Raw genomic sequence first — 13,484 nt, 5'->3', positions numbered from 1 at the left:
TTTCTCACCCTCGCATCCAAAGGTGTCCTAAGCTTGTGTCTCATCACAAAAAGCAGCAATACAAACAGCAACAGCAGTTGGAACAACTGAAAAGTGTCAATAGATTGCTATTGCACATCTTGTTATCTTTCTGCTATGAAGATAAAGTGTATTTTCTGTTTTTATTTATTTGGCCAATTTTTTTTTTTGTTAGTGTTCTTGTGCTTTTAGTGTAAAGGCTTACATCATAGGAAGATGGTAAATAGAAAAAAGGGTAGAAGAAAATTGGAAAAAGGAACAAATGATAAGAGGATAATAGAGAGCATGACAAACAGAAAAAAATATCAAAAAGGAGCACATTCTCACTAGTTTTTCTCCCTTTGTGTCTTTTACACTTATTCACTCACTCACTCACTTTTTTTTTTTCTTTCACTTCTATGGAAATTTGTTTTGGGTTTTTTTTTTTGACCGGTATCCTTGCCATTTCCAAATCAACTTTTATTGATCTTCTTCCCAATCGGGTGAATAAAAGAGATACCGTTGATGATTGGATGGTTGGGGATTTATTGTGTTTTTCGCAGTATGACGGCGTAGTAGTTGTGATACCACCTCATGAACACTCCCACCACTGTTGTTACTACTGCTGCTGATATCATTCACATCCGTCTCATCACCTGCTACTCCCATTCCTACTGATAATGATGATGTGGTTGTTCTGCGTTTCTGAAGAGTCTCACTCAACAAACATCGATTGAGTCCTTCACGAAGAATTCGTTCTCGCCGCTTGATATCATGCCGCCAACGCTGCCGGTGTGCAGCGGACCTTGCATCCTTGTCATCATGATCATCGTCACTATCGTCATCACTATCATCATTATCATCAAAGTTATTATTATTATTATTATTATTATTATTATTATTATTATTATTATTACCATCTATAGGATAGTTCTCAGCAGAGGACAGAGTTTGTTTCTTCGGTTCTTTTTGTGTAGTGATCATTCGCTCAAGGACAATCCTTGAATCCGATGGAATTGATGTACTGGAGCTGGTGTTCTTACTCTGTCGACTCAACCCTTGTTTCTTCTCTATATCCTTCTCAGAAAGAAGAAGGCCTTCGTCTCCCAAGAAACGAGAGATCCACTGTGGATTCTGCTCTTCTTCTGTTTCCTTTTCCAGAAAGTGTAGTGGATGCATCAACAGTTGTTGCACCTCACTTAACTCCTTAGCAATTGTTCGAATTGTCTGCGGTGAAAGTGCAGCAGCATCAGTTGGAGTGGCATCGGGAGAAGCGGCAGGAGCAGAATCCATATCAGAAGTAGTAATGGGAGGAGAGACGACAGTATGCAAACCACTACGCCTACGGGAATGTGAGTTTCTCTCACATAATCCAACTGTTTTGGCGAGTGCATCTGCGCCATGTAATAATAACTGAGCCTTGCGAACGAAACCACTACGTCGTTGAGACCAATGACACAATGCCGTTGCACAGGCTTGAGCGGCCGTATCTATCTTTACATCCAACTCACACAACTCTTGCTGAAGTCGCTCTAGCTGTAATTTCTTCTGTTCTCTCTCCTCCTGCAGGTGTTGCAGTGTGGAATGAAGAGAACTACAGTGTGCCTCCTTTGGAAGTGTATACTCCTCGCGTATTTGTTGTTGTAATGTGTGTGCCTGGCGACGGAGTGTGGCCGGCATGTACTCCGCGGCGTGCAGCAGCGGGAGACGACTGTGGCCGGTGTGAGGGCCCACCAGCAGGGCGAGTCCACTGCATGGGGTGTGGCAGTCCGTGCAGTAGTAGTCTTCCACCTCACCAGGGAAGATCGGGCATGCGGAGTACTGCACCGCCGTCATCACAGAAGAAAAAGAAAAGAAGAATATATAAAATATATACCCAAAGCACTGTACTTGGATAGAGTTTTTACTTATCCTTGTTCTTTTTTCTTTCTGCTTCTTTAAGCCTCTATTTTGTTGATTTTTTTTTTTTAATGTTTTTTTTTTTTTTTTTTCTTCCCCTTTTTACCTCAGCTAGAGCCTTTGATGTGGTCTATGGAGTATTGTCTATTCTTTTTTTTTTCTTCTGTGTCCAAAGGGGGTAGAAGAGTAGAGAAAAAAAAAAAAAACAGATCGGTTAATTCTAAAAAGAATAACAGCAACAACAACAACAACGAAACAAAAAAAAAGAAAGAAAGCAAGAAGCTGATACCTTGGGGTCTTATACTTTTTTTTTTACACTGCCAGTGATGTAACTTGGTTTTATTTCAATAAGTTAGCAAAAGGGAAAAGCAGTGTTCCATAATAACACACACCCCTCTCCTCTCCGTCTTTTCCAGAAAAATACTCTCACAAGACACTTCAACGTTTATGTTGCGACTTTCCCTCGCTATTATTATCCTTATCATCATCATTTATTATTATTATTATTATTATTATTATTATTATTATTATTATTATCATCATCATCATGAGCAACATCAGAAGATGAGGACGATAAAGAGGAAGCTGGACGCTTCTTTTGCCTTGGAACCCATCGAATACGTGTGGCCCGCACCGTCATATCCAAATCACTTGCTCCTTCATTCACAACTTCTGTTGTTGTATCCCACACATATCGTCCACGCATTCGCGTTAGCGCCATCTCCATACTTTCACCATCATTATCATTATCATTATTATTTCCCACATCAGTAAATGGAGCTCTCTTGGCGTTTTCCTGTTCCAAGAGTCGCAGAAAATCTCCTTCCACATCATTCACACGCTGTTCACAAAAATTAATTACTTCACAAGACGGATTTGCGACAAGGATCTCTGTCAATGTGAATAACAGAAATGGCCAGTCTTTCGGATTACCGTAGAGGGCATCGCAGAGAATAACATAATCAACGTGGTCCATCACTTCCTGCAGTGCCAGAAATGATGGTGAGGGTGAGCCAAACGGCGTTGTGCTCATTCCTTCACTACCACTAACATTGGCTTCTTTTCCTTTTTTAATTTCTTCCTGTTGTTGTTCCTTGCATTTCTGCTTTTGTTTCTGATTCTTTTTCTTCTTTGGCATCTGGGCTGGACCCCAACGCCATGCAATTGCTGTACAAGAGCCTTTTCCATTACTCTTTGAATGAATTCTCGCGGCGTTTAACTCAATATTCTTTTGCATTAGTGGCACGAGTTCCTTTATGTCTGTAATGGCAACACGTGCACCTGCCATTGCCAGCGCAATTCCAAGACATCCAACACCAGCGCCAAGTTCCACAATACAACAAGTGTCTGTCCTTTCGCAAAGGACATGTTGTTGTAAATAACGTAATGCCACTGTGTTACTATTCCACAATACCGCACCAAGCTGATCTTCAGCAGTTTCTAGTTGCACCTGAAGTTGAACTTCATCTGTATCATCATTGGACTTGCTTGTTGAGATGTCATCACTTCTGTGATTATTATTATTATTATCATCATCACTACTGTCATCTACCGCCCAGTGCATGGTGGCAACAGAGCCATACGGGCTCTCCACTTCCTTCACAATCCAGCGGAGCATATGGCTACAAATAAAGGAAGGATAAAGCAAAAAAACAAAAACAAAGAAAAATATACATAAATATATACATTACAAATTATACTTAGTAAAGAAACATAAAAAAAGAAAAAAAGAAACATAGGATAAAAGGATGAGAAAAAATATATATATATATATATATATATTACACATTATAACAGGTTTCATTAGAAACCTTACCAATTCTCAACGAAACCAACCTTTTAACCATTTTTCAAGCATGTTCAAGACGCATCGAACGGTACAGTTCCTGAAGAACTCGTTCCTTCTCTTCAATTTCTTCTAATGTGTGTGTGGCTGCATCCACACGTCGTTGAATCTCTTGCTGTTCATCCCCACGCATGGCAGTATAGAACGCAAGTTCCCTCTGCGCATCCACAAGTTTCCCACCCCAATATACACAGGCACGGCGAACCACATCACCATCACTACCACGACGACTCTCAAGATTCTTGTTGTTATTGTTGTTATTAACAACATCATCGTAACGCATCTGGGGATCACCAAAAGGAGCGAAACAAACACGCACGATGCGCTCCGCCTTCTTTTCTGCTTCAATGGCACTTTCAGTGACTGAAGCGACATGCTCGCGTTGGTGACTCACAAGTTCTTCCAATTGTACAGTCGCTTCTGTGGCACCCACACTTTTCCAAAAATCTCCACATTCTTCTTCTCGTACAGCAGCAACACGGTCTGCAAGTTTAGCACTTAATTCTTCTTCTTCTTCTTCTTCTTTCGTTTCTCTTTCTACTGCCTCCTGTTCTTCACCCTTGTTGTCGTTGTTGCTACTATGTTTCCTCTTCTTCTTCGCAGGCTCATCTCGAATCACCTTTCCATTGAGAAGTTGCCGCGCTGTGGCAGACATTTGATTTAACACGAGGGCACGCACAACACGCTGCGTGTTATCATCTTCAACATCATCAACATCTTCTTCTTCTTCCTCTTCTTTCTTCTTATCATCTTGTTGCTGATGGTGCAATGAAATGCTCCTATCTAGACTATTCCGTCGAACACGTTTACACTTTAAAAATGTACGTTCATTCTCTAGTGCCACGCGTCGTTTAGCCTCGGTAAGCCAAAGACGTCCTGAAGGTGTAGTGAAGTCAAGAGTTTCTTCTTTTTCTTTTTCTTCTTCTGTTTCCACTGTCATGAGTTCTCTCTCAAGAGGAAGAGGAACAGTATCAGTAACAAGTTCTTCATTCACACTATTGTTACTACTATCACTACTACTGGTGGGTTTGGGAGCTGGTAATGTAGCGAAAAGGTCATCTGAAAGAACATCTACATGTGTTTCTTTCTTTTGCGTGCTTGTCATAACATCAGGCAGAGTTGCGAAGAGATCATCGAGATCTGGGACATTTTTCTCACTGTTTGTTACTGTATTGCTAGCACTATCATTTTGATTAGCTAAACCAGTTCCAGTTTCCATTTTAATGCCAGTCAAAAAGGAGACACTCTTCTTATTTTCCAGCCGCTTATTCCCTCCAGTGGTGGGCATACCGCTCGCTAGGCGCAGCAATTCCATATTAACACCTTCTTTTACCGCATCATCTTGAGAGTGTTGAGTTGAACTAGCTGAAAGATTTTTTACAAGAACACGCTGTTTAGCTTGAATTCCAGCAGCCTGTTTATCTGCACCCAAATCTATGGGTTGAAAGGCCTCTTGTTTTCGCTTTTTTAGTTGCTGCTGTTGATCCTCCTCCTCATTCCCCTCTTCTTCTTCTTCATTATCATCATCATCATCTGCGCCATCTTCAACGATGTTGTCCTGCAGTCGTGTACCACTTGGTCCTGCAAGATCTTCCAACATGGCCCGATCCATACGTTTCTTTGCTTTAGCAGAAAGTGTACCAGATTCAATAGACTCACGATTGCTTTCCAATTTAGCAAGAAAACTGGTGTGTTCAAGCTGCTTCTTACGCTCTTTACGCAGTCCCTTTTTACCATCTTGATTTGCCAGACGACTAACGGCAAACTCTACCATCTCTTTTTCAAACACATCTGAATTGACAGCATCTGGTCTTGCTGCTCGGGTTTCGTAACCCTGGTGAACACTACGCTGCCGACGGCGTTCCTCCAGAAACTCTTCTAATGTCAAGGAGTCTTTCCTGTTGTTATTCTTGTTATTCTCATTATTACCGCCGCTAGTACTGACATCACCTTCTGTTTTCCGCCGCTGACGCCGTTCATACTCAAGGGCGTCAAGTAAACTGTGGTAGTGTTCCTCACAGAGCCACGGCGGCCGGTTCATTCCAGTGCGATGTCGCAGTTCCTGCGCAATGAGACCCCACTGCTGTGGGAAGAGTGCGTGGAGTTCCACCAGCGCCGCCTCTTCACTGGCGGTCCACGCCTCCTGCAGATTCAGTCGAGGATCAAGATGACTTTCCCACCGTTCGCGGCACTGCGCGGCGGTCTTGCGTACAAGCATGGATGCCACCCGCTCCCAGTTGTGCAGACCATACACGGAGAGTGAAGCGCGGAGCACCTCATCCTCGCTATTGGTCCATGCACCACCCTTAAATCGCATTCGAGACATTTTAAAGTTGTTGAATTAATGGGGGAAGACGTAGTTAATATATGCCTCTCTCTCTCTTTCTCTGTTTATCTGTGTGTGTGTGTGTAGAGGGGGTGGAATAATGATGATTATAGTGGGAGGTTCCCTTTGAGGTGACGCAGTGAGGGGGATACCGCTATCGCCTTCACCTATGTAACCTTTCTTTTGCTTTCCCTCACAGTATATATATACCGTGTTTTTTTTCTACACATAATGTTAAAGAAGAAGAACAAGAACAAGAACAACAACAACAAAAAAAAAAAAAAAACAGCGTGGAAAGGGAAGATAAAATGGAAAAATAAAAATAAATACACAGAATAACAGGCCCCTATCCAATGATTTATTGTAGGAATCGGCCAAAAGACACTGCAACCAGAATCGCATAAAAAAAAAAAAAAAACGATCTTAAACGGTCTCGAGAGAGATAAGCATAAATAAAAAAAATCGGTAAAACGTTTTTTTTTCTTTTTACAACAACAGCAACAATAATAGAAGTATTTAATATATGTATATTTTCTTCTTATTATTGATGTTGCCATTATTGTTTCTGTGAAACCTGTGTCATAGTTGATAGTCACATCCTTCAAAAAAGGTCCTCCTCCTCTTCCTTCTTCTCTTTCCTTTTTTCATTCCACATCCTTAGATTGTAATACCTCTGCGCTGGGCAACAGCCTCTACACACGAGGAGAGTTCTCCTGGAACTTGAAGCGAAGGATCTCTGACAAGGCGAAGCATACGGCGTACATCAGTCGCAGAGAGTTCATTGCTCTTACTACCGCTACTGATACTACTATTGTTATTGTTATTGTTATTATCACCACCAAGAGAAGCAGCTTTACCTCTCAGGCGCTGCAGTTCTTTTTGCCATTCTCGCATGATACGTCCATAAAAGTAATAAATAGCATCTTGTTGACATAATCCCAAACGTAAAGAGAGATCAAACAATTCATAATCAATAGGAGGTTCAGTCGGCATGCGAGGGGAAGTTTTGGGGTAACGAGCGAGGGCTTTGGCACTCACAAGCTGCTGCTGCTGTTCCTCTGCCTGCTGAAGTACTGGGGCTTCATGCTTACCCATTACAGATGGAGCTAAGTAGGTGGGATTTTCTTCATCTTCATCTGCCAACATTGGAGATCGAAGAGATAAGCGTCGATCAGCACGAGTTCCATTTGGCTGTGAAGGACGAATTGTAGCAGCCGCATCAGAATCAAAATTACCGGTAGACAATGACGACAAAGATGAAGAAAGAGCAACAGAGGAATTATACAAGAGAGGAGAATCTTCCATTTTATTATTATCATCATCATCATACTCATCTGATTTTACAGCTTCATTGGTGGATGAATTCATTATAGTGCTTTTGTTTTGACGTCGGATGTGTTCACTAAGGTTTTCCTCAAGAGGTACTACATAGTTCGTACACAAACGTGCCTTTTCTCGTAACTCCTCCTTTAATTCATCTGAAAGTAGTAAAGAAATACTAAGTTCCACATTTTCTATTCCCTCTTCCATTGATACTACATTTGTACCTCGTCGAAGTTGGTGGTATTCACGCAGAGCCGTCATCGTACTATCTCGAAGTAAATGTCGTGTAGTCTCTAGCACATAACGTACACTTGCGCCAGAACCAATTCCCCATTTTTCATTTTTTTCTCCTTTTCCTTCTTCCTCTGGTTGAGCTACGTGTTTTCGCTTTCCACAATCACAATCATTATTATTGTTTTTGTCTACATGTGGAAAAGGATCCAAGTGCGAGTACGACTGTACTGCAAATGTAACCGTTGGGGAATCTAATTCACCATCTTGAAAAAAACGTGTGATATCATATCCGTTTTTTCCACCCGCTACACCTTCAGATGCCCCCATTTGACGTTTCCGAAGTTCTTGAAATGATTGAGTGTTTGTGGCTACTGGTTCTACAGGAGAAATAAAGGCAACGTCAATGGACTGTAAAATAGCCCCACTCCAGAAACTAATACCTTGATCAGCAGAAGAAGCATCCATGACGAACAACATCCCTGGAGCCGGATCTCCAGAAGCTCTTACAGTTTTGTGAGGGAAATGTGTTACACTGTGTTTACTACTTGGTTGTGGAGTTACTACTCCAAAAGGATCATCCTCTTCTTCCTCTTCCTTATTATTATTATTATTATTATTATTATTATTATTATTATTTTCTTCTGTGGTCTTCATCTTTTCTTTCCTCATCTCTTCACAGGGGATTCCCGTTTCCATTTCAGGTAGTCGCAATTCACTCATGGAAAGCCCACGCTGCACTTCCCATGGAAGAAGAGCGGTCCATAACTGAAGAGGAATATACTTTGTGTATACATCCCTCTCCTCCACTGAAGAATGATGTGGACGATAAAAAGAAAAATTACGTGATGAGAGTTTAAAAGCAGATGTTGGTTTACGTGGATAGACCTTCACACATAATGCGGCGGGGTGTGTGGGTTTTGCCTGCAATTCCACCTGCTCTGTGTAGTGCAGCCAATCTCGAAGGACTTTCATGAGAGCATTAGGGTCCTTTGAAACGGGATGGGCGATATGGCTTCTGGCGATTTCAAATGCAGATCTCATTATACACACCTTCCCACCTTTTCTTTAATAATAGAAATAATAATAATAAAATATATGAAGATCTATCCTTTTTTTATTTTTTATTTTTTTCTCGCTTGATGCCCCCTACCTTTTCCTCCACTTTCAAAGAAAAAAAAGAAGAAAAAAAGAAAAAAATATAAATTCAGTATGAGATGCACCATCAAGTAGCGATAATGTCAGGAGAAAATCATTCTTTATGTAAATATCCATTTTGTTTCTAAACCTCTTTTTTTTTTTTGGTTTCGTATAATGATTAGGATTCGGGATGCAGTTTTCCCACGTCCTTTACAGAAACGTTTTTAATTGCGTTTTCCCATTCTGCATCATATAGTCCACTAGGAGCCGTTTATTTATCATCAGTGCTACATACATGTATTTACACCTCAGTAAAAAAACAAACAAACAAAAAAAAACAGATTAACAAAAAACAAACAAATCAACAACAAGAAAAAAAAGAAAACAACAGTAGAAAAAACTAAAAAAAAAAAAAAAGAAAATCACCATATTATATAGAAAGAAAATTTAACTCCTTCTTCATATCTTTGCTTTTTATTCTTTTTTTTTGTCCTTGTTTTTTTTTCCACTAAACAAGACGGAGAGGGAGGGAGATATCAACTTATGTGAGTTAAGGGTATGAAAAACAATACCCCAATTTTTTTTTTCTTCTACCTTGTATCACCAATATTTTCCTTTTTGTATATATATACATATATACATATATATTTGTTTTTCCCCTTCTTCTTCTCTCTCATTATCCAAAACCATCCTTTTTTTTTTGGTTTTATTCTTTTATTTATTTATTTCTTCCTTTTTCGCCCCACTCTTTACTAGAAAGAGAGAGAGACAGAGAGAGAGAGAGAGAGAGAGAGAGGGGGAGAGAATGTATGATCACAACTTAGATATATCATGACTACCGCTCTCACGGAGTCCAGCACCTGTCATGCGAACAAACTTCGCCTTTTTCTGCATTTCCTTAATCGTACATCCACCGCAATAAGACATTCCAGACCGCAGTCCACCCACCAGTTGTCTTAATATAGGGCCAATGGGTCCTTTGCAAGGTACACTTCCCTCCACACCTTCTGGGACCATCTCTGCAAAGACATCTTCATTTAATGTACGTTCACGTTCAGCCTTACTTAGATTGGCACCAAATCCAGCCATACCACGGATAATTTTTACTTTTTTTCCATCCTTTACTAATACACGACCTGGGGCCTCATCTGTACCCGCCAGCATATTTCCCAACATCACAGTATCGGCACCAGCTGCAATGGCTTTGCAAATATCACCGGAAGTCTTCACACCACCATCGGCAATGCATGGAATATTATACTTCTGGGCCACACGTGTACACTCCATCACAGCCGTTAGTTGGGGCACACCGGCACCAGCCACAAGACGTGTAATACAAATACTGCCCGGTCCCACTCCAATCTTAAGACCATCCGCACCAGCATGAATGAGATCTTCTGCTGCTGCCGCTGTGGCGATGTTGCCTGCAATGATATCCACTTTTTGTGTACGTGGATCTGCTTTCAGTCGTTTAATCATATCTATACAGAGAGCACTGTGACCATGGGCGATATCCACCACAAGCACATCTGCACCAGCCTCCACAAGCATGGCTGCACGATTAATATCATCACTCTTTACACCTATGGCCGCACCAACCAAAAGACGACCACGAGAATCGAGAGAAGCCGTCTTATTTTCTGTAAGCTTTACAATATCAGAGAGTGTCACAAGATAAATTAGTTCACCATTGTTTCCCACAATTGGGATATTGGATGTACGGTGCTTACGCATCTTTTCACGGGCCTCTTCAAGAGTAATCCTTGTATTCGTAGAGAGTACCATATCCTTAACTGGGGTCATGAAGGCGGATACCGGATCCCTTGGGTCTGCCAAGACGAGATCATGCCGGGTTACGATACCAAGCAGTTTTCGGTTTTGGAAATTCTCCACTACCATAAGACATCCAACACCTCCCTTTCTACCACCCCAATTTAATCCTTCAAGAGCATTTTCCTTTGTTCCACTCGGTGTAATCATGATAGGGTTTTCAATCAGAAATGACTGTGCACGTTTCACCTTACGAACCATATCACACTGTTCTTGAATACTGCAGAAACGATGCAGGATGCCAATACCACCTTCACGAGCCATTGCAACGGCTGTTTGATGTTCACATACGGTATCCATATTACTGGCAACAATAGGGATTTGAAGTTTAATATTGCGTGAGAGACGTGTGGCGGTACTCACGTCTTTGCGTGAACGCACGTCACTTTTCTGGGGAACGAGCAAGACGTCATCATAAGTGAGTGCAACTGGGATGGACGACATAGCAGTGGAAGGCATTTGAGTTTAATATAAGCTTCACCAAAAGAAAGAAAAAGAAAGAAAGAAACAAAAGTAAATAAATAAATAATAATAATAATCAGTATTAATAATGTAACAAAAAAAAAAAAAAAGACACTCTTTCCATTCCTTTTTCTTCTTTGACACGTTTTATCTTTTATTTCATTCAGAAATTCCGGATGGTACGATAAAACTTATATATATATATATATATATACTCCCTTTCTTTTTTTATATCCTTATCATATCTTATTCACTCCATCAACTGGAATGAGCAAGTTTCCTTTCACATTTTCCCCTCCTTTCCCCGTACCTCTTTTCTCTCTCTCTCTCTCTCTCTCTCTCTCTCTTTACTCGCTTACTCACGGTCGTGCATTCCACTTCAATGTCGTGATAGTTGGTGGTGTAAAGGACTCGAGTGCCTGCATGAGTTCAACGGCAGTGGGCCGCACCACAAATGCCTGCAAGACGAGTTCCTCCATAAACCCTTCCGTTACCATATGCTTCATCAATGCAATGAAAGGATCAAAGAAACCATCCACATTCACAAGTCCCACCTTTGGTCGATAGGCATTCAATTGAAGTAGTGTTAATACTTCCAATAACTCATCAAAGGTACCCGCCCCACCTGGAAGGGCCACTACCGTATCGGCATGTGCAAACATAATACTCTTCCGTTCACTCATGGTCTCTGTCATGTACAAAATATCTCCAATCTTCGCTCCTGACACTTCTCGTGGGGCCAGTGAGTGTGGGAGAACAGCAATCACTCGCCCACCGTGTTGTTGTGTAGATAACGCCACTGTTCCCATTATACCAACAGTTCCACCGCCATACACCAACGGCCGACGGAGTGTAAGGGCGAGATATTCACCAAGCAACTCCGCCTCCTTCACATAACTACTACGAGATCCATTACGGGAACCACAGAAAACAAGTACACCTTTCTGTTGACGTAATGAGTGGGGTTCTTTTATTTCTTGATTTCCTGCTGTAGCTGCTGCAGAGACAGCCTCCCTTACAGATTCCACAAACTCCATAGAGATTGAACCAGGCTGAAGTGACTTGAGGTCTTCGTTTACCGAAACACTGGACATCTTTGTGTAGGATCTATCACTTGCGATGGACGTCGTGGTTTGCAGGAAAACATGCAGTAGTGGATTCTTCTCATATATTTCCTCCATAGACTCACGTGAGGCATATCGTCCAACTACAGAGAAGCGCAGAGGGTTTTCGTCATCACGCAGAAGTTCATGTGTGATGGTGCCGGGTTCGTATTGTTGGCATTGCTGCTGCAGGGCGTTGAATGTATGCAGTAACAGAGGCTCCTCAACCGCACTCTTCAAGGTCAGAGTGATGACGATACAATACACCATCTCAGGTTCTTTACTCATAGATAGATAGATAGATAAATAAATAGAGAGAGAGAGAGAGAGAAAATAATAATAACAAATGTTAACAAATAAAAGCAGAAAAATAAATAAATAAATAAATTAATCAAGTGGAACAAAATCAAAAAAAAAAAGAACAAAAAAACAGAGATAGATAGAGAGAATAATAGACTGTTTGAACCATATAGTAAAATAGTGATATAGAAGCAATGGGAAAACAAAGAGTTCAATAATCAATCTACACATCTACAAGAACATATTCAAAGGGACTACAAGATCATGCCTCTGTGCTTATATGCGCTAAATGAAAGAGGAAGAGCACGCCTAAAGCTGTAACAGTCACGGGCAATATCCCACACAGAAAAGAAAAAAAAAAGAAGACTAACATACATACGTACATGAATACACAGTTATTACCCAGAAACTCAAGAAAAAAAAGAGGAAATATCAATGCGGAAGTCTGTACCAAAATAAAGAAAGAAACAACTACACATGTATACATACCCATCTAATATATATATATATATATATTATAAAGGTATGAGATACTTCCCGGGGCGCATTGAAGGGGAAATGAGTTACAAGTTCTGTTTTTTTTTTCCTTTTTTTTTTTTTACTTCTCTTTCGTTGTACTCTCTGCCACTCCTGCCGTCCGAGTTATTTCTCTCCACGGAATACAAAAAGTAAATAGAAACAAAAAGAACCACACTCACACACCAGCAGAATCACATTTCATTCTTCTACACATAATCCCCGTCACCTTTTATCCCACTATCCACACAAACAACACGGGGGAGGCTGGGGCTTATAAACACATAAAAGAAAATTGGTGCATACGGCACAGAGAAGACGTCAAAGAAACGAAAATAAGATTCACATAACTCTCATCACAACAACAAAAACAAAACAAAAGAACGTAATAACAAAGAGAGAAAGAAAGATAGAGTTAAAAAAAAAAAAAAAAAACAGATATGGATAGAGAGGGGAAAAAAAGCGGCGAAGTGCATACAACACAAAGCAGAAAAACCAAAAAAAAAAAAAA

The 13,484-nt window shown here is 40.7% G+C and overlaps 6 protein-coding genes across 6 annotated transcripts; all 6 read right to left on the bottom strand.

Moving 5' to 3' along the window:
• Window positions 1-477: 477 nt before the first annotated feature.
• On the bottom strand, window positions 478-1,833 carry TM35_000201860 (uncharacterized protein; the record flags this gene model as incomplete). The annotated part of the gene is made up of 1 exon (XM_029026871.1): window positions 478-1,833. The coding sequence occupies one exon, from the start codon at window positions 1,831-1,833 to the stop codon at window positions 478-480; it is 1,356 nt and encodes a 451-aa protein (XP_028881843.1).
• Window positions 1,834-2,383: 550 nt separating this feature from the next.
• TM35_000201850 (uncharacterized protein) lies at window positions 2,384-3,514 on the bottom strand (the record flags this gene model as incomplete). The annotated part of the gene is made up of 1 exon (XM_029026870.1): window positions 2,384-3,514. The coding sequence occupies one exon, from the start codon at window positions 3,512-3,514 to the stop codon at window positions 2,384-2,386; it is 1,131 nt and encodes a 376-aa protein (XP_028881842.1).
• A 232-nt stretch (window positions 3,515-3,746) lies between these two features.
• Window positions 3,747-6,068, bottom strand: TM35_000201840 (putative cell division control protein; the record flags this gene model as incomplete). Its single annotated transcript, XM_029026869.1, has 1 exon — window positions 3,747-6,068. The coding sequence occupies one exon, from the start codon at window positions 6,066-6,068 to the stop codon at window positions 3,747-3,749; it is 2,322 nt and encodes a 773-aa protein (XP_028881841.1).
• A 657-nt stretch (window positions 6,069-6,725) lies between these two features.
• On the bottom strand, window positions 6,726-8,666 carry TM35_000201830 (uncharacterized protein; the record flags this gene model as incomplete). The annotated part of the gene is made up of 1 exon (XM_029026868.1): window positions 6,726-8,666. One exon carries the CDS (start codon window positions 8,664-8,666, stop codon window positions 6,726-6,728), a length of 1,941 nt encoding a protein of 646 aa, XP_028881840.1.
• Window positions 8,667-9,575: 909 nt separating this feature from the next.
• TM35_000201820 (putative guanosine monophosphate reductase) lies at window positions 9,576-11,051 on the bottom strand (the record flags this gene model as incomplete). Its single annotated transcript, XM_029026867.1, has 1 exon — window positions 9,576-11,051. The coding sequence occupies one exon, from the start codon at window positions 11,049-11,051 to the stop codon at window positions 9,576-9,578; it is 1,476 nt and encodes a 491-aa protein (XP_028881839.1).
• A 362-nt stretch (window positions 11,052-11,413) lies between these two features.
• On the bottom strand, window positions 11,414-12,445 carry TM35_000201810 (lysine decarboxylase-like protein; the record flags this gene model as incomplete). Its single annotated transcript, XM_029026866.1, has 1 exon — window positions 11,414-12,445. The coding sequence occupies one exon, from the start codon at window positions 12,443-12,445 to the stop codon at window positions 11,414-11,416; it is 1,032 nt and encodes a 343-aa protein (XP_028881838.1).
• Window positions 12,446-13,484: the final 1,039 nt, after the last annotated feature.

The sequence above is a fragment of the Trypanosoma theileri genome, assembly GCF_002087225.1.
Source record: "Trypanosoma theileri isolate Edinburgh chromosome Unknown TM35_Tth_20_V1, whole genome shotgun sequence".
NCBI lineage: Eukaryota > Euglenozoa > Kinetoplastea > Trypanosomatida > Trypanosomatidae > Trypanosoma > Trypanosoma theileri.
Note: the sequence above shows the minus strand (reverse complement) of the source record. Positions and strands in the feature narration are given on the sequence as shown.